The sequence below is a fragment of the Bufo gargarizans genome, chromosome 10 (assembly GCF_014858855.1).
Source record: "Bufo gargarizans isolate SCDJY-AF-19 chromosome 10, ASM1485885v1, whole genome shotgun sequence".
Lineage (NCBI taxonomy): Eukaryota > Metazoa > Chordata > Amphibia > Anura > Bufonidae > Bufo > Bufo gargarizans.
In genome coordinates, this window is record NC_058089.1 from 117103485 (window position 1) to 117123823 (window position 20339).

At 47.3% G+C, this 20339-nt stretch overlaps 2 protein-coding genes across 2 annotated transcripts in view; one reads left to right on the plus strand and one right to left on the minus strand.

Annotated features, from left to right (window-relative positions):
* Nucleotides 1-1606, minus strand: part of VPS35 (VPS35 retromer complex component) — a 46120-nt gene extending 44514 nt beyond the window's left edge. Inside the window, exon 1 of the mRNA XM_044269754.1 lies at nucleotides 1515-1606. Coding sequence (XP_044125689.1) covers nucleotides 1515-1517 — 3 coding nt within the window. The 5' untranslated portion in view covers nucleotides 1518-1606. The remainder of the gene's footprint in view (nucleotides 1-1514) is intronic.
* Nucleotides 1607-6213: 4607 nt separating this feature from the next.
* Nucleotides 6214-20028, plus strand: ORC6 (origin recognition complex subunit 6). The gene is made up of 7 exons (XM_044270490.1): nucleotides 6214-6396; nucleotides 10135-10264; nucleotides 11350-11513; nucleotides 16671-16760; nucleotides 17637-17749; nucleotides 17910-17984; nucleotides 19398-20028. The coding sequence occupies exons 1-7, from the start codon at nucleotides 6332-6334 to the stop codon at nucleotides 19532-19534; spliced, it is 774 nt and encodes a 257-aa protein (XP_044126425.1). The 5' UTR covers nucleotides 6214-6331; the 3' UTR covers nucleotides 19535-20028.
* Nucleotides 20029-20339: the final 311 nt, after the last annotated feature.

Genomic DNA, 20339 nt, shown 5'->3' on the forward strand with positions numbered 1-20339 from the left:
GAGTCCTAATTCTCCCCCCATGATTACAATCCCTGCCCCAAACTACAGAACCTCCCCCCTCTTTGCCCTTCTATTATCTCTAGGTTACTGTTCACTTTAGAAATCTAGTGTTATTTATGAATGCACTAATTGTGATGTGTTTTGGGTCAGGAGATGTGATCTCAGTAGTGCAGCCTCAGACTTTGGGCCTGCATATTCTACTGTACAGATCTATGCTCAACATTTAAATAAGACGTCTTTAATTTTCACTCACAGGACGTTATTTACATTCGTTCCCATCCACGTCTGTCAGTCATGTCTTCTTCTCTAGTTAGGTCTAAAGCTACATTCAGTTTTCTGCTCGTTCCTGACCAGTGCACTGCGGGAGTTCATGTGACTGGCGACTCCGCTGTCAGGTCACATGTCTGACAGTTGGTCGGAACTAAACTGCAGTCCGTTTCCAAGGGCAACCAGCAGAATGCAACATATTTACCAAATGAAAACGTGGAGGAGCACAAAAAGTAGAGTCACCCTTTAAAACAAAACCCTAGTCACCTATCAGGTATTAGGGTAAAGCCGCGTTCAGACCGGGAAGCCATCCTGCATCATCACACCTCTAGCCATGAACCATGTTATGCAATACATTAGTCTATAACATGTAAACCCCCCTAAAAAGTGTAAGCAATGGTATGTTCCAGGGCTACAGTGCATAGAATCATAACCCTGGAGGGACACTTCTATTGACTCCTGGGGGGGTTGAATAAAGTTGCCCACGTCACCTTGCACAGTGTACATGGAGCGGAATAGCATTAAGGCCCCCAGAGCAGCATGCAGTGTATAATACACTGTGTATACTGCTGGGTACATGGTATATAGGGCGTGTATAGACAAGAATTCATATTATTTTCCCCTATAGCAGCAATAGACCCAGAATCTGAATCTCCTCGTGGTATCTGCTGTTCTCTATACACATATATCATGTCCTGCACCCCCTGCTGTATGTGGGGGTCCCCTGAAACCTGAAGACAGGCACGTCAACCCCCAAAAAGTGTAAGCAATGGTACATTCCAGGGCTAAAGTGCATAGAATCAACACTGGAGGGACACTTCCATTGACTGGGGGGGGTTGAATAAAGTTTTACACCTTTTACTGGTATATAACAGCATTAAGGCCTCCAGAGCAGCCTGCACTATATAACACTGTGTATAGGTGAGTACAGACAAGAATTCATATTATTTTCACCTATAGCAGCAATGGACCCAAAATCTGAATCTCGCCATGGTATCTGCTGCCCTCTATACACACTTCTCACGTACTGTACCCCTTGCTGTATATGGGGGTCCCCCAAAACCGGAATACAGGCACAGGCCATCCAGCCAGACAGCAGCCTGGGCCCAGCACCGCCCAGCAGCCTAATTCCCAGTCTATGACAGAACCACCACTCTCAGCCCGCAGCACAACGCCCAGCAGCTCCCACTGTCACCCCCCGACCTGTCCCCTCAGCACCTTGAGGGTCAGACACCCCAAAAACTCACCATGATGCCTCAGCTTCTGCTTCCAGTCATGTGACCTTACAGGCACGGCCCCGCCTTCCTCTGAAATACCGGGCAGGTCATTGGCCAGCTTCTGAAGCGAACAGTGCCCTACGCTGATTGGATGCGGCACAGATGATGGACAGCGGGTGCAGCCAATCACCGCACAGTAGCCCTGGCCGGCCCTTTAGGCGGGAACCGTCCTGTCAGACGTGAGCTAGGCCGTGCCCCCCCTCAGTCTAATGGGTGATGTGGGCAGAGGGGTAACTGACAGAAAACAGCAGGAACAGGACCACTGGCGCCTAATGGGCCCCTGGAAAGCTGAGTTATGACTGAAATGGTTGCCATGACAACTTTTTGACTCTGTGTTGATGCATAAGTAGCCATACATGACTTTCAGGGCGCTGGGTGACAACCCCTGTGGGACATGCTGGCCGTGTGGGTTGTCACCCGGCTTTCCCAGAGTTAGATATAAGATATGGTTGAATGAATTGTGCATTACTGTATGAAATTCCTCACCATTTGTGAGACCTGTGCTTGCTGTCAGTGAATGGAGACACCCTTGTGGTCTGAAAACTGCTACAGTCACAGACCTAATAAGTCTCACGGCTGAGGGTTTGTTACAGTGGTATCCAGCCTGTGACCCCCATACCGTTTACCTGCGCCGATACATTGCAGCGAACGATCAGGGCAGGAGCCGCCCACTCTTTTAGCTGACGGAGGATTGACTGGAGACAACAGTAGCAAACCCTCAGCTGTGAGAGATTTTTGGTCTGTGGGAAGCAGCAAGCAGAGATCTTGACAACAGGGAGAAGCTGAAACACAAAATACATCAGAAACGTGCAGATGCGCCCCCGACGCTATACCGCCGCGTGACCGTGTGCCAGAACTTATCACCTAATCGGCGGGAGTCCGACCATTGGGTCCCACCAGGGGTTTAGCTACAGGGGGTGCAGAGGTAGCAGTCGCTACCGGGCCCAGGAGCCTGAGGGGGCCCAAAGACACTTGTGCCGCATAAGAAGACACACAAAGCACTGAGGGAAGGGGAGCCCAAGCTGAACTCTTGCACCGGAGCCCATGAGCCTTTAGTTACGCCCCTGGCCCCCAAACATTGGAGTAACGATCACACATGTCCGCTGCCGTTCCGTTCATCTCAGTGCGCATGCTTGACTACCGCTCCGTTCATCTCACTACAGATGCTTGGCTGCAGCTCCATTCATCTCAGTGCGCACGCTTGGCTGCAGCTCCATTCATCTCAGTGCAGGTGGTTGACTGCCGCTCCGTTCATCTGCCACTCCGTTCATCTCAGTGCAGATGGTTGACTGCTGCTCCATTCATCTCAAAGCAGTTGCTTGGCTGCTGCTCCATTCATCTCAGTGCAGATGCTTGGCTGCAGCTCCATTCATCTCAGTGCAGATGGTCGACTGCTGCTCCATTCATCTCAGTGCAGATGCTTGGCTGCAGCTCTATTCATCTCAGTGCAGATGCTTGGCTGCAGTTCCATTCATCTCAGTGCAGATCGTTGACTGCTGCTCCATTCATCTCAGTGCAGATGCTTGACTGCTGCTCCGTTCATCTCAGTGTGCATGCTTGGCTGCTGCTCCATTCATCTCAGTGCAGATGGTTGACTGCTGCTCAATTCATCCCAGTGCAGATGCTTGGCTGCAGCTCCATTCATCTCAGTGCAGATGCTTGACTGCTGCTCCGTTCATCTCAGTGCAGATGCTTGGCTGCCGCTCCATTCATCTCAGTGCAGATGCTTGACTGCTGCTCCGTTCATCTCACTACAGATGCTTGACTGCCGCTCCATTCATCTCAGTGCAGATGCTTGACTGCTGCTCCGTTCATCTTACTACAGATGCTTGACTGCTGCTCCATTCATCTCAGTGCAGATGCTTGACTGCCGCTTCGTTCATCTCAGTGTGCATGCTTGGCTGCAGTTCCATTCATCTCAGTGCAGATGGTTGACTGCTGCTCCATTCATCTCAGTGCAGATGCTTGACTGCTGCTCTGTTCATCTCAGTGCAGATGCTTCACTGCCGCTCCGTTCATCTGCTGCTCCGTTCATCTCAGTGCGCATGCTTGGCTGCTGCTCTGTTCATCTCAGTGCAGATTGTTGGCTGCAGCTCTATTTATCTCAGTGCAGATGCTTGACTGCTGCTCTGTTCCTCTCAGTGCAGATGCTTGACTGCTGCTCTGTTCCTCTCAGTGCAGGTGCTTGACTGCCGCTCTGTTCATCTCAGTGCAGATGCCTGACTGCCGCTCCATTCATCTCAGTGCAGATGCTTGACTGCCGCTCCATTCATCTCAGTGCAGATGCTTGACTGCTGCTCCATTCATCTCAGTGCAGATGCTTGACTGCCGCTTCGTTCATCTCACTACAGATGCTAGGCTGCCGCTTCGTTCATCTCAGTGCAGATGCTTGACTGCCGCTCCGTTAATCTCAGTGCAGATGCTTGACTGCCGCTCCGTTCATCTCACTACAGATGCTTGACTGCTGCTCCGTTCATCTCAGTGCAGATGCTTGACTGCTGCTCCAATAATCTCAGTGCAGATGCTTGACTGCCGCTCCATTCATCTCACTACAGATGCTTGACTGCTGCTCCATTCATCTCAGTGCAGATGGTTGACTGCTGCTCCATTCATCTCAGTGCGCATGCTTGACTGCCATTCCGTTCATCTCAGTGCGCATGCTTGGCTGCAGCTTCATTCATCTCAGTGCAGATGGTTGACTGCTGCTCCATTCATCTCAGTGCAGATGCTTGACTGCCGCTTCGTTCATCTCAGTGTGCATGCTTGGCTGCTGCTCCATTCATCTCAGTGCAGATTGTTGACTGCTGCTCCATTCATCCCAGTGCAGATGCTTGGCTGCCGCTCCATTCATCTCAGTGCAGATGCTTGACTGCCGCTCCGTTCATCTCAGTGCAGATGCTTGACTGCCGCTCCGTTCATCTCAGTGCAGATGCTTGACTGCTGCTCCGTTCATCTCACTGCAGATGCTTGACTGCCGCTCCGTTCATCTCAGTGTGCATGCTTGGCTGCTGCTCCATTCATCTCAGTGCAGATTGTTGACTGCTGCTCCATTCATCCCAGTGCAGATGCTTGGCTGCCGCTCCGTTCATCTCACTGCAGATGCTTGACTGCCGCTCCGTTCATCTCAGTGTGCATGCTTGGCTGCTGCTCCATTCATCTCAGTGCAGATTGTTGACTGCTGCTCCATTCATCTCCGTGCAGATGCTTGACTGCCGCTCCGTTCATCTCACTGCAGATGCTTGACTGCCGCTCCGTTCATCTCAGTGTGCATGCTTGGCTGCTGCTCCATTCATCTCAGTGCAGATTGTTGACTGCTGCTCCATTCATCTCCGTGCAGATGCTTGACTGCCGCTCCGTTCATCTCAGTGCAGATGCTTGACTGCCGCTCCGTTCATCTCAGTGCAGATGCTTGACTGCCGCTCCGTTCATCTCAGTGCAGATGCTTGACTTCAGCTCCGTTCACTCTGCTGCCCCAGTCTCTGTTATCTCTGGAGGTTTTAATAGTCATATCCACACTGATCAGACTCTTATCCCCCATCCTGTGGACAGACAATGGATTCTTATTTTTGTGCATTTTTTGCTGCGCTTGTGAATTTGATGCACCTGAACTTTAGTGGTAAAAGCTGCTGCTATAATATGCACTGGGATTTTTATTTTTACCTGCAGTTTTTGTGGTGTTTTTTTTTTGCACACAGTGGAGATTTCTCAGTTTTCTGGCCTTAAACCCCAGGTTACGACTTTTTGAACACCATTCACACAAAATGTAATTGCGCTAATGTCGTTGTACTGCCGCCCTCGCCACTTTTCTAAAATAGCGGGAGCGGCCATCCGTTTTTCTGGCGTAAAATGGTGACTGAAATCCACTTCAGCTGCGAACTGCCATAGATTTCATTCCGGGCGCATGAACTGCAGGAGCAGGGCTTTACAGTGCAAAGGTATTGATGAGCCATCCTCAGGACCGGTGATCGCTGGGGGGTCCGAATCCAGGCCGATCAGCTGTTTGAAGAGGTAGTGGCACCCATGCAATACAGTAACAGGGGCCCCAACATAACAATTGTCATCTATAATACTGATGTCAGCTGCGCCCTCTGCCCCCCTATATCTACACCCCTGATTGCCTCACCCACAGTTTCCTCTCCACTTATATACAGCCAAAAGGCCATAGGAACCCAAAAGTGGGGCCTAATTCAGAATGGGCACGGGCTGGGCCTATTTATGGGGTCACTAGATTTGGTCTCTTAGATTTTATGGAGAGGCTTTAGTATTGATTTAGATCTAGGGCCAGTCTTACATTGCTATGGGGGCACTGGATTTGGTTATGGGGCTTCAGGAGTCTATTTGTGGGGCACACCTGACATTGGTCTGGGGCACCCACTTTGGTTTTGTGCTTCAGTATTATTCTTATGGGGGTACACTGACTTATGGGGCCCTGGACACAATTTAAAAATTGTATTTCCACATAAACCTCCCTGGCAGCAGTAGTGCAGCCTCATTCAGAGGAACCTCCATGTCACCCACAGTCCTGCTGCTCAGTGAGCGCATGACTCCTGATTTCCGGTCTCTGACGTATCACGTTACGGCTTTGGAACGCTTGTTTACATACCGCGCGCTGTGCATTCTGGGAGCGCACCGCCCTCACTTCCCTTTTCCGAACGCTTCCGCACAAGTTTCTATTGGCTGCCTCGCCGACCAATGATGACTTTTTGTGGGCGGGGCCATCAAAGCCCTTTTAAGTGGTGACTGCTCGGTTTTTCCCGCGAAATCTCCAGAGCATCGCTGATCCGGTCATGGAGTCGGAGACACTGAAGAGACTGGCCCCTAAGCTGGGGATCACCTCCAGCAGGGTCCTGGGGTATGTGTGCATGCTGGGACTTGTAGTTCCGCGCGCAGTTGGAGGTGACAGCTGTAGTGATGGTTTTGTGTCCTGTATGGGTAAAGTCCTGATGTGTCTATGGCCTTATAAAGGGGCCCTCCGCCATTAGGCAGTTTTAATTGCAGTTGATTGTAAGCTATTACTCCCTGTTATCAGACCTATGCCTGGCTGTATCCCAGTATTGAATCAAATGTTTTGTGCACTGGTGTTTGTTATACTCTGTGCCATGGGACCCACACAGATGTCTTCAGCTGCCAGGAGCACATGTAACAGGTCAGCCAGTGTCATAGGGACAGATCTGCTGATAGCTGCCCTTTTAACCCCTTAAGGACTTCCGCTGTACATGTGCGGCGCTGGTGGATGTGACTTAAGAACCAGCGCCGTACATGTATGGCGGGCTGATCGGGTGGGTGCAGGAGCTGCGCCAGCCTGATCAGCTGCACAGACCCGGCAGTCACTGAAGCCAGGCCTCCGCTGCATAGAAAGTACTGATGGTGTATTAACCCCTTGTATGCTGCGGTCAAAGCTGACCGTGGAGGGTACAGGCACCCTCCATCTGGTTCACGTGCTGCATTGGCGGGGACCAGATGGCAGAAGGCAAGCCGGATGCCTTCCATAGGAATCAGGGCTTACCTCCTACAGAAGCCTGTGAGAACCAGCCCTTAGGCAGGCTGTCAGCATAAAAGCTGACAGCCAATGCATTACAATACAGGTTGTACTGTATGTAATGCATTGCAGAGTGGATCAGACCCCAGAAGTTGAAGTCCCAGAGTGGGACAAAATAAAAAATAAAATCCCCATAATAATAAAACACATAACATTGTGGGGGGGAAAAAGAAAACCAGACATATTGGGTATTGCTGTGTCCGTACCGACGGCTCTATAAAAATATTACATGATCCACCCCCCTCACCTGAACGCTGTAGAAAAAATAAAATAAAAACTGTGCTAAAACAATATTTATTTATTTTGTCACCTTGCATCACAAAAAGTGTAACAAGCAATCAAAAAGAGGTATGTCCCCCTAAAATAGTCCCAGTCATCTCATCCCACAAAAAGAGACCCTACCTAAGACAATCGCCCCCAAAAAAAAGATTGTTCTCAGAATATGGACACTAGTTTGTTTTTGTTTTATGTAAAACTTTAATAAAAAAAATAAGTAGACTTATTAGGTATCGCCACATCCGTAAGAACCTGCTGTATAAAAATACCACATGACCTAACCCCTCAGGTGAACACTGTAAAAAAATGTGTAATGCCAAGCGATCAAAAAGTTATATGCACCCTAAAATAGTACCAATCAAACCGTCATCTCATACCGAAAGAAATGAGCCCCTAGATAAGACACATCAGTCTTCATATGTGACATGGCAGCTTAAAATGATCCCAGTGAAATCTGCCTTCCAAAAACCATATGGCGTTCCTTTCCTTCTGCGCCCTGCCGTGTGCCTGTCTTCCACATGTGGGGTGTTTCTGTAAATTACAGAATCAGGGTAATAAATATTGAGTTTTGTTTGGCTGTTAAGGCTATTTTCACACTTGCGTTAGTGTGATCCGGCAGGCAGTTCAGTCGTCGGAGCTGCCTGCCGGATCCGTCAATCAGTGTGACAACTGACAGCATTTGTAGACGGATCCGGGTGCGGATCCATCTACAAATGCATTGCAAGAACGGATCCGTCTCTCTGCTTGCCATGCGGATGGACGGATCCGTCTTGCAGTCTTTTTCAGTTTTTCCGGTCTGCGCATTTGTTTTGCAATGCCGGATCCGGCACTAATACAATTCAGTGGGAATTAATGCCTAATTCGGCGTTCCGGCGACTGATCAGGCATTTTGGACGGACATAACACTGCAGCATGCTGCGGTATTATGTCCGGCCAAAACTCCTGACAGTGACTGAACGGAAGGCATACTGATGCAAACGGAACGGATTTCTATCCATTCAGAATGCATGGGGATATGCCTGATCAGTTCTTTTCCGGCAAAGCGCCCTTTTGACCGAACTCTATGCCGGAAAAGAATAACGCTGGTGTGACAGTACCCTAACCCTTGCTTTGTTAGTAGGAAAAAAATTGATTAAAATGGAAAATCTGCCAAAAAAGTGAAATTCTGAAATTTTATCTCCATTTTCCTTTAATTCTTGTGTTAACACTTCAGTTGTTCCAAAGTTTGTAAAATCAGCTTTGAGTACCTTGAGGGGTGTAGTTTCTAAAATGAGGGCCATTTATCAGTGGTTTCCACTATGTAAGCCTCACAGTGACTTCAGACCTGAACTGGTCCTTTAAAAATTGGGTTTTGGAAATTTTCTTAAATTTCAAGATTTGCTTCTAAGCCTTCTAACGTCCCCAAAAAAGTAATTTTACAAAATGTTCCAAACATGAAGTAGACATATGGGAAATGTAAAGTAATTACTATTTTAGGAGGTATCAATATCTGTTTTAAAAGCAGAGAAATTGATATTTTGAAAACTGCAAATTTTCCAAAATTTTTGGTAAGTTTGGTATTTATTTTCTTATAAAGAAAAATGAAATATTTTAACTCAAATTTACCACTGTCATAAAGTACGATGTGACGAGAAAACAATCTCAGAATGGCCTGGATAAGTAAAAGCATTTTAAAGTTATCACCACATAAAGTGACACATGTCTGATTTGCAAAAAATGGCCTGGTCCTTAAGGTGAAAAATGCAGGGTCCTGAAGGGGTTAAAGAGGACCTCTCCCCGCTCCTGACATGTCTGCTTTAATAGCTTCATACATTCCCCATGTAATAATGATTCTGTAGCATCTATTCTTATGTCTGTATGTTGTGTCATTCCTTTATTATTTCTACTAGAAGTTATGAATGAATTGCTAGCAGTCTGCAGTAAGGGTACAGAGGGGGGTAACCAGTTTGGGGGGGGGGGGGTGTACCTGCACAGTCTAATGATGGCAGCACTGATTGGATAGACTGAGTCTCTGCAGGTACACCCCCCCCCCCCCCAACTGGTTACCTCCCCTCTGTACCCTTACTGCAGACTGCTAGCAATTTATTCATAACTTCTAGCAGAAATAATAAAGGAACGGCACAACATAGAGACATAATAGATGCTCCAGAATCATTACATGGGGAATGCATGAAGCTTTTAAAACGGGCCTGTCAGGAGCCGGGAGAGGTCCTCTTTAAAGGGTGTAATTAAAGTGAACCTCCAGTCCATATCTAACATTTGCTGAGACCTGACACGTGTAGAGTCGAGTATACCTGATGCCTTCAGTCACTGCCATTCATCATACCTCTATTGGTCCCCCAAATTATTTTCAAGATGGTCGCCACTGTTTCAGATTTCCAGCATGCACAGTGCTGTAGATACACGGTCCAGGAAGAAACGGCATACCTCGTAACTTATATATTATATATGGCATCTGTCACCTATAGGTGACAGACTCCACTGTATGGCATCCATTTAGAGGAGCTCTTAAGAATAATTAAAAAATGGCTTCTTTCCGAACAATAACGGCGACCCCATGGGTTGTCTGGTATTGCTGCTCATCTCCATTGGAGTCAGTGGAGCAGAGCTACAATACCACGCACAACCTGTGGACAGCGGTGGTGCCATTTTTGGAAGGAAGCGGCTGTGTTTTTCCAATCCTGTACACATCAGGGAGCTTTTCCTGGCATGTATGTTACATGGAGGCCGTAGACATGTGAACAGTCTTAACCTTGAATCTTTTTGGTATTTTAGGAAAGCAGAGGAGTTCCTGCGCCTTTCTCAGGTGAAGTGCACCGGACTGTCGGCCCTGACCACAGCGACCAGTAGTGCCGTTATGTGTCTGCAGCTCGCTGCCACCTCATTGAATCATCCTATTGACAAGGTGGGATTACTTAGCTTTATTATATCCGCAGGGATCCCAGCACCACTGTCCATAAACTGTCTCAGGGGTCCACCGCGTTCACTGGAGCTCCCACAGCTTACCATCTGGTTCCTAACCCCCTGGTATCACCCTCCAGGGAGAGGCTAGACCTTAGGCTATGGCTCTTGGCCAAAATCTAGGGTGGAAGCCAGAGCAAAGATTGGCGCTTCTCCAGCTTTTGCTGAGGGATGGCCACTAGTCTCAGACCCTTGCAGGATCCTTCTCGCCCGGAGGGACTGGAATTGGTTTTTTGGGGGCTCTTTTCTTATGGAAAGGACCTGCAATTTGTGTGGCACGTTGCACCGGTGTAGAAAGCACATGCCTCAGGCTTTAAAAAAAAAAGTACAGGTTCAGTCCTCAATATTTTCAGGATAACCCCTTAAAATACTTCAGCTAGCTGCATACATTGTGCAGACAAATGCAGCATAATACATGACCAGCAGAGCGGATGGCATTTCACGGATCTCATGTACACTTGGTTTTTTAAGTGCCAAGTTTGAAATTCACGACTTGTCAATTCTTTTGTGCGTATTTCATCCTTTTCAATGGCGGCCAAACCGTATCAAATCCACACTCATTAACACATGGGGATTTAGTTCAGAAACGCATGGAAATGTGTGTGGAATTTCTGCCCTAAAGGGCTTTTTTCATGTTTGATTTTTATGGCATATCTATAGAATAAGTCATAATTGATAGCTGCAGGCCCCACCTGTCTGACCCCACACCTATCCCTACTACTAAGGTCCCCGATCCAGCCTTGCGTATAGTTGTATCCATGCTGCGTGAGGTAGCAGAGCTGCTGTCCTCATACCGGCACAGAGTGCTGTGTAGAGGGCACGGTCTGCTGCCACAAGCAATAACTTCTGTTTCACCTGATGGATGAGCATTTCGTTCATCAGGTGATCGGCTGCACCTTTAGACGGGCAGATTATCTGAAACGAGTGTGCGTTGGAACCTTCGTCCTTGACAATCGAGCCTTTTAACCTCGTCTTAAGTGTACATTTTTTATTTATTTTTTCCAAATTTTTCTTTAATTACCTTTTCAGGACTATCTGATTATATTATCTGGACTAAACAAGAAGGTTTATCTGAGCTGCATGAAGTCATTTGAGTGTCTGCTGGGGGTGGATTCCAAATTGAGCATCCGGGACCTTGCCGTTCAGCACGGCTGCATGGAAGCCATTAACACTGCGTCCAAAATCCTCAACAGGTCAGAAAGTCACTATCCCTACTTTGGTTGTTGGCTACTAACATTGAGAACAGTAGGATGTATCATCTATGGGATTACTACCTCTGCCCCCTACCATGAATTATAGGGCCACAGCACTAGGTAAAGTGTACACATGTCCCTCCACGTCCAGCCAGGTTGTTCGTTTCACAATGTAAAGCCTCATTCGCACGTCACTGTTTTGGTCAGGGATTTCCATCGGTGATTTTGAGCCAAAACCAGGTCCGGCTCTAAACCCAGAACAGGTGCAGATCTTTCCCTTATACTTCATGTCTGTGGAGGATCCAATCCTGGTTTTGGCTGCGAATCATTGATGGAAATCGCTGACCAAAGCGTGTGAATGAGGCATAATAGGATCAATGCATTAGAATTAGATCCATCCTGGCTGATTAGTTGAGTTTTACACTACGTTCTTTACAGCGCTATGGAGCGTGTCATTCATTGGATGATTATGCACCCCCAGCTTGTTATTGTGCACTTAATGTCTTCCCTGCACTTAGTCCCTTGTCACTATGTGACATACTCTTGCGTCAGTTCTGAGCACACATCAGAGTGGTGACAGGGAGGGGGCTCGTTCTGTCACACAGCCTGTGCCACGTAATATGATCAAGTGGTGGTGTTGGGTTTCTGTGGTAGCTGGTGGGCCTAATAGAGGCCCCTGGTCTACTGTCCTGATATAAGGCTGGGTGTGATAGAATTCATGTCGGTTACAGAAATATTAAAGCGTTTTATTGAACCAATCATTGTAAATGGATCAATTGAAGGGGTTGTCCAGGGTTCAGAGCTGAACCTGAACATAACCCTTTCTCCCCTCATTCGGCATAAAGTGGAGCATCTTCCTTCTTGCCCTGTGCTGAATCGTGCATGAAATTATTATTTTTTTGTTCCCTGTTCTCCCCCTCCCAAGCCTCCACAACGGCACTTCCTGGAGGGACAGGAAAACAACGAAGATCAACGCATAAAAGCCCCCTCCCCTTTACCAGTTTTCCTGTCTCTCAAAAGGCAGGTGGAGATCGACGGTGCGCAGGGCCTTTGGTAAGTTGTTCCGATTTTTCCGGAGGGCTCCTGCAGGGGGAAGGATCCCGGACCATTGCGATACTGCTCCTCCTTCCCTTATGGCGTTAGTCCAGCGTGTGCTGGCTGGCCTGGGCTCCCCACTATAGAAGAGGGCCATGTGTTGGGTATTCAGTGGCTGGGGGGCATTCTTGGGCAGAGAGCGCCCAGATCCTACTTCCGACTGCTCCTTGGGCTTCTTACTTGCCTCATTTACATAGGCTTCTAGATCACCTATATGTCCTTAGCTCTATACCCAAAATCTAGGTGGCAGGTTCCCTTAAGAACATCAGGGCAACAATAAATTTAGAAGAATCTAAAGAACCTAGGACTGGGGGGGGGGGGAGAAACTGGTCTTTTCAGTTCACTCCAATATAAAAAATGTAATCTTGAATGGAAGGATCCAGAAAGGAGACAGGCGGCATCTAGCATGTTCAAAAGGAAGTATCTCTTTGCTGAGGAGGATTCCAGCTCTTGGGATATAGCCCCAAGAGTAGATGCGCCAGGTGCAAAAATTTCTAAAGTCCGCACTACCCTTTAAAGACTTGGGAATCCTTAAGGATCCTATAGATAAAAAGTGTGAATCCCTGCTTGTCTTGGGAATCTTCTATGGCTACATTACGTCCAGGCATCTCAGCTACTTATACAGCGAGAACTGTCATTATGGCTGACTCAATTAGAGAATATTCAGTTGGACACTCCAAGAGAGGACATTCTACCCTCCATCCTGGTCCTGAAACAAGCTTCCAACTTCCCGGAGGATACATCAGCAGATGTTTTGAAATTATCTGCAAAGACCGCAGCTTTATCAAATGCCTCTCGTAGGGCAATTTGGTTGAGATCATGGAATGGAGATGCGGCATAAAAAAATAAAAAATAGACTTTGTGCCATCCCTTGTGAAGGGGATCGTTTTATTTGGGAAGACCCTGGATGATATCCTAGAGAAGGCCTCCGATGAGAAAAAGGGCTTCCCTACCCTATCGAGATTCTTCCATCAAAGATGAGATTTTCACTCCCAGAGACATCTGTATTTGATCAGAAAATTGAAGATTCCTTTCCATTTAAGGTGCTCTTTCTCCTGGTGGCTCAGAAAAGAGAACCTTTCCAGAGGCGTGGAATAGTGGTAGTCGGAGCCACTAGTGGTCACGACGGATGCAAGCAGCCAAGGCTGGGGAGCTCACCTAAACGGCAGGACAGGTCAGGGTCTATGGCAGAAAAGCCCTATCCGGCCTGAGAGCTTCTGGCAAGCACTAAAATTTTTCGCTCCATCCCTGGTCCAGAGTCATGTAAAGATACTTTCCGACAACTCGACCACGGTTGCTTACATGAACAAACTGGGGGACAAGTAGTCTCCTCTCGGTGTTGGCAGAAAATATATTTGTTTGGGCCGAAGCAAACCTAAAATCTCTGACGGCGGTCCATATAAAGGGAAAAGAAAATCATCTGGCGGACTTCCTGAGCAGAGAAAAGCTGAGGAGAATGGAGCTTGAACCAGATAGTATTTGACCAGATTTTGGCAAGATGGGGGATGCCGTTAATAGACTTGTTTGCTTCAAGAAAAAACAAGTCGGCAAGTTTTATTCCCTCTTAAAAAGACAAGCCTCTGCAAGTAGATGCTTTAGCGCACAGGTGGCTGATGGGTCTCCTGTACGCATTCCCACCCTTCAATCTAATTTCAAAAGCCCTGACAAAAACGCTAGAAGTCCCAGATGATACTAATGGCCCCATACTGGCCGAGATGGGTGTGGTTTCCAGTACTAAAGTCTCTGGCAGGGGAGAATTATTGGATCTGGACCTTCTACTCCAGGGTCAGGTTCCCCATCCCAGCATCCCTCAGCTCCATCTGACATCCTGGAGATGGAGCGTAACAGAAGGGACTCTGAAAAAGTAATAGATACTTTAATGCACAGCAGAAAACCAGTTACTTCAAAAATATATCTAAGGTCCTGGAAAGCCTTCCTGGCCTTTTCTAAGACTTCCTGGGACCCGTTCAGGTCCCCAGACCTAGGACTAGTTCTAGATTTTCTCCAATCGGGACTAGACAGAGGTCTTAGAATAAGCACCTTTTAAAGGTACAAGTGCCAGCATTAAGTGCTTTTTATGGGAGAGAAACTGGCTGAAACAGACCTAGTTGTTTTTTTTTTTTTTTTTATTTTATTTTTTTTAAGGGTGCTAGTAGATTAGTCCTCCATCCCTCCATGGGATTTAAATCTAGTTCTTTCTGTCCTCTCAGATTCTCCCTTTTTGAACCCATTCGAGACTTATCTGAGACTTGACTAGCCATTATGACCGCTAGAAGGGTTGGGGAGATTCAGGCCTTCTCTATTCGGCCACCCTACCTTACAATACTGAAAGATAGGATTGTTTTAAGACATTCTCCTGAATTTCTTCCTAAAGTGGTATCTAAATTTCATTGCCATCAAGAAATTTCTCTCCCTCCATTCTGTCCTCAGGCTTCTTAAGAAAAGAGATTCAGTAACCTTGACGTAAGACGTGTTCTTCAGTATCTGGAGATGACAAAGGACTTCAGAAGGACAAATCGGTTATTGGGCCAGTAGCTGGGCACTAACCGGGGTAGAGCAGCTAGCAAGGCTTCCATAACACGTTGGATTAAGTCCTGTATATCTGTTACAATGAGAGAGAGGACTCCTCCGTCTGGACTGAAAGCCCATTCTATGTGAGCTATGGCTGCCTCTTGGGCAGAGGGGGCCTCTTCCTCTTGAAGATCGGCAGTTGACTTTTTTTTTATTTTTTCATTTGTATTATGTTACTTAACCTTATTAAATGATGCATCTACTTCGGAGTTCTAGGTTATTAACTGATGAAGGGGAGGGGGCTTTTATACATTGATCTTCTTCATTGTTTTCCTGTCCCGGAAGAGGCGGGTACCCTCCAGGAAGTGCCATTGTGGAGGCTAAGGGGAAATCCAATTACCGGAAAGAGTAATTTTTATCTTTAGATCCGGTGACGTACAAGGTCTCTCTATGGGAATGGTAGGCAGAGACTTCTGCCTGGCAGTGATTCCCCATGATGACACTAATGGGCAGTCTTTAGCGCTGCTGTAGCTTGTAAAATCGGGGTAGGGTTATAGAACGGCCACGTCACCAGGATCACTGCTAGGCGGAAGCCTCATGTAGGAGCGAGAATGTAAACAAAATCCCTGCGCAATTCAGCACAGGACAATGAGGGAAGAAGGGCTTATGCCCGCGTTCAGCTCTGAACCCGGACAACCCCTTTAAGTTTGTTGGCGAAAAATAAAAAATAAATTAAATCCCAAGTAAATTTTTATTTTTAACCAAACTCCTGCATGCAGAATGTTGTTAGTCTGCTCTTTGATAGAATCTACAACAGAGGCCCAGAACGGAGCCTCCAGCACTGATGTGAACAAACCCGTAGTATTTGATTGCTGTGGAAAAGATGAAAAGCAAAGCCTGAATTGTAAATGGATTTTTTTAAAGTGTTTTTAATGCAGACGTAGTGAAATATTGCAAAAAAATATACACTTTAACACTGTTGCTCACCTTCCCATTCAGCAGGTCCTGCACTATTGTGGAAATGCCCAAAAACCTATTAAAAGGGGTATTCTGGCTGCTTCAAGTTACAGGATAGGGGATAACTATTAGATCGGTGGGGGTCCTGCTGCTGGGACCCCCTCCAATCATGAGAAAGGGGGGCCTGTACCCCCTGGAATGAACAGAGCGCCCGCACCAGTGTTTTCTAAGGGAGTTCCAGAGATGGCTGAGTACAGCACTCCCCCTGTCTCAGGAATTCCCATAGAAACGAATGGAGCAGGGGGGGGGGGGTACAGTGCCCCCTGTTCTTGTGATCGGTGGGGGCCCCAGCGGTAGGACCCCTACCGATCTAATAGTTATCCCCCATCCTGTAGATTACTTCTAACAACCAGAATACCCCTTTAAGTGTTATGAGGCTGTCATTTAAGGTGTTAGAGACTTGGTTCAGCTGGTAAATCCACGGGGATGCCTTTTGAAAAGCTTTCAGGCTTCTGTAAGGTCATGATTCAGCTTGTTCCTTTATTCTATTTCCACTAATGGCCTTTGTCCGGATCGGTTGCTCCTTCTTTGTAGGTATGAGTCCAGCTTGCCTCAGGCTCAGCAGGAAGATCTTGATTTATCCAAACCATTGTTCATCACAGCAGCTCTATACGCGGCGTGCAGGTAGGAGTGCCTCCTATCAAATACACACGGGAATGTGTGATCTGAAAATGACCTAATGTTTATATGTTCCACATCATTTAAAAAAATTATTTTCTATGTCACTATCTATAATTTTAAAATACTAAATGCCTACTTTTTTTTTTCTCATTAGCCACTAACTATAAGGGTCCGTTCTGCAGATTGCAATCCACAAATTAGCCTCTGTTCTTTCAGGTCTGTGCCACACTACAAATGAGCTGCGTCTTATTCTTTGCCGCATCTTGTGGATCGTGGCTGTGGCGTGCACATGGCCAGTATCTGTGTCTTAAGGCTGTATGTGGCAGAGAATTGTCGGGAAGGAAGCGTTCCCTCCCGTCAATCACTTGCTTGCGGAGGAGACACTGCTATTACATGCAGTGATTTCCTCCACAGCCGGGGGAGGATGGATCGCTATGCCATCGCTCGTCCCCATGCTGTATAGCGGTTGTTAGACACCACGATCTGCCACAGACAAACGATCATTTTTTAACATGTCAAAAGGTTTGGATTGCCCAATGAATGAGTTTGCTCGTTCATCGGCGGCAGTGTTAGACTGCAAGAGGATCGCTAATGAGCGTTAATACGAACACTTGATAGCGATCACCTGCCAAAAGATCGGCAGGTTTAATACAGGCTATACAGTCTGCAAAATGGACACGTCATGTGCATGGACCCTAAGGTCTACACATCACCACCAGTGGCTTCATTGCAGCTGCAGGGTCCAAAGTGAGGGTCGGGAGCAACATTCTTAAGAACCAGATGAAGGTTGGCGATGCCTATAATTAAAATTTCTCATTGCTCCTGCAGATTAAAATACAATTTTGTTTTCTAGTCGATAAAGTACAAATTGTGTCCTAGGTGCCTGAAGCTGAAAGTGGAGAAGAACAAATTGCTGGCCACCTCAGGAGTGAAGAAGAGCATCTTCGAGCGCTTGTGTGTTCAGCTGGAGAAAATTGGAGTACAGATCTGCCGTGAGTTCAGTGTGATTTTTATCCACTTTAGGACGAGTTATTGCGGCTTTTGGCGTCAGAACGAGCGGTTCATAGATTAAAGATGAGACTGTAACCCGCCTTGTTTTTTGTTCTGTGATTTTAAGTGTTTTCTGAGATCGTCTTGTTCTTTGCAATCTAGAGGAAAACACGGCAATTACACAGCAGCCAAGGAAAAAGCAGCGAACCTTACTGGAGTGTATAGAACAAAACCAAGGTAAGTGGACAGCGGAGAGTTAATGAGCGCTAACTGTCACACACTGCCGTCAAGATCTCATTAATAGGGTAATGTCCAAAAGGTGCAGGGCCCAGACGTACCCTGACTGATGCTCTGCATTCACTGTTAGTGAAGACCTGAAAATAGCTGAGCAAACACTCTCTATTTTCGGAAGTCCCTGAGCAGTGAATGGAGAGAGCAGCACACATGCACTGTCACCTCTCCAATTGCCTCTATGGGACTGCTATAGGTTTGAAAGGAGGGTGGCTCTAAATGTACGGTTTTAACGGGGCCCATTCTGGAGATAGTTGCAGGTCCTACCTCTGGGACCCACTCCTGCCTGACATTGATGGCTTATCCTAGCTACAGTATATGCCAGGGATGCCCAACCGGCGGCACTCCAGCTGTTGTACAGCTACAACTCCCAACATGCCTTGCTGATGGCTATAGGCTGTCTGGGCATGCTGGCAGTTGTAGTTTTGCAACAGCTGGAGGGCTGCAGGTTGGGCATCCTTGGTATATGCCATCCATGTCTGAAATAAGACAACCCCTTTAAAGCCTAAATTAGAACTGCTCTTAAGGCCTCTTTCACACTTGCGTTGTCCGGATCCGGCGTGTGCTCCACTTGCCGGAATTACATGCCGGATCCGGAAAAAACGCAAGTGAACTGAAAGCATTTGAAGACTGATCCGTCTTCAAAATGCTTTCAGTGTTACTATGGCAGCCAGGACGCTATTAAAGTCCTGGTTGCCATAGTAGGAGCGGGGGAGCAGTATACTTACAGTCCGCGCGGCTCCCGGGGCGCTCCAGAGTGACGTCAGAGCGCCCCATGCGATCACGTCATCCATGCGTGTGGGGCGCCCTGACGTCACTCTGGAGCGCCCCGGGAGCTGCACAGACGGTAAGTATGCTGCTCCCCACTACACTTTAGCATGGCTGCCAGGACTTTAGCGTCCCGGCAGCCATGGTAACCATTCAGAAAAAGCTAAACGTCGGATCCGGTAATGCGCCGAAACGACGTTTAGCTTAAGGCCGGATCCGGATCAATGCCTTTCAATGGGCATTAATTCCGGATCTGGTCTTGCGGCAAGTCTTCAGGATTTTTGGCCAGAGCAAAAAGCACAGCATGCTGCGGTATTTTCTCCGGCCAAAAAACGTTCCGTTCCGGAACTGAAGACATCCTGATGCATCCTGAACGGATTTCTCTCCATTCAGAATGCATTAGGATAAAGCTGATCAGGATTCTTCCGGCATAGAGCCCCGACGACGGAACTCTATGCCGGAAGAAAAGAACGCAGGTGTGAAAGAGCCCTTAGTGGTTAAGAGACAATATCCTTGCACACTGTCCTGCATGTGATACTTATAAAAGGGGAATCCCTGGATAGTGTTCTCACCTCTTGTCTATGTGAACAGCATCGGATGAGGAAGATGACGAGATCCCACGTAAACAGGCACGTGCCGAGACAGAGGCCGCCCATCAGGAGAAGGACTATGAGGAGTGGAAGAGAAAAATACTGGAAAACGCTGCCAAAGCTGCAAAACCCAAGTAGCCTGCAAGAATAGGATGGGATGTTCATTGAGTTGAGACATTATCATCTTGCTCCTGTGTGGAAGAGGTTAATACAGACATGATGCCTTGACAACGAGGTCAGAAGTTTTTAATTGCTTCTTACAAAGACTACATTTCCATCATGCTCCTGTGTAAGGTGTGTAGTATGGCAGTTCTGTGCATAACTGTGACTCATACCTTGAGCTTTGTACATGATGGGGGCTTATACAGCGCACCCTACATCAGAAACCTCATGACTCCCCAATTCGGGCACCTCTTCTGCTGCTGACCTTGTACATTATTTTGTAGAGTGTTAATTTTTAACTTAATTGATTTTAGGTTTCGGAGTCTCCAGATTTCTGTTGAGGCTGGACCTCTTGCACACAAACGTTGTGCATCCGTTCCGTGCATTGGGGACGACAATTTGTGGTCTTGAATGGGTCCGTGATCCGTCGGCAACGGAAAAAAAGTTCCAATTTTTATTTTTTGCGGTGCGGAGGCACGGACAAAAACGCCACGGAAGTGCTCTGTAGTGCTTCCATGGGCTTCCGTTCCGCATCTCTGTGATTGTGGACCCATTCAAGTAAATGGGTCCGCATCTGTGATGCGGACTGCACACTGGCTGGTTCCCGTGTATTGCGGGCCACAGGCACACAACATTCGTGTGCAAGAGGCCCTAATTAGAACAACTAAATGATACAAAGTTACTTTTTATGCTTCAATTTCTCACCTTTTTTAAGATATCTGCTTCCTGTCTGTGAGTGGAAACATTCTTGTTGGTCCCATGTTCATATGTGCCTGCATTG

Excerpts from the sequence above, each read along its gene's own strand:
- ORC6 (XM_044270490.1), top strand. The coding sequence starts at position 6,332 with ATGGAGTCGGAGACACTGAAGAGACTGGCCCCTAAGCTGGGGATCACC. Across the intron at positions 10,265-11,349 it reads TGAATCATCCTATTGACAAG|GACTATCTGATTATATTATC; the intron begins GTGGGATTACTT and ends TTACCTTTTCAG. Across the intron at positions 17,985-19,397 it reads GTGTATAGAACAAAACCAAG|CATCGGATGAGGAAGATGAC; the intron begins GTAAGTGGACAG and ends CTATGTGAACAG.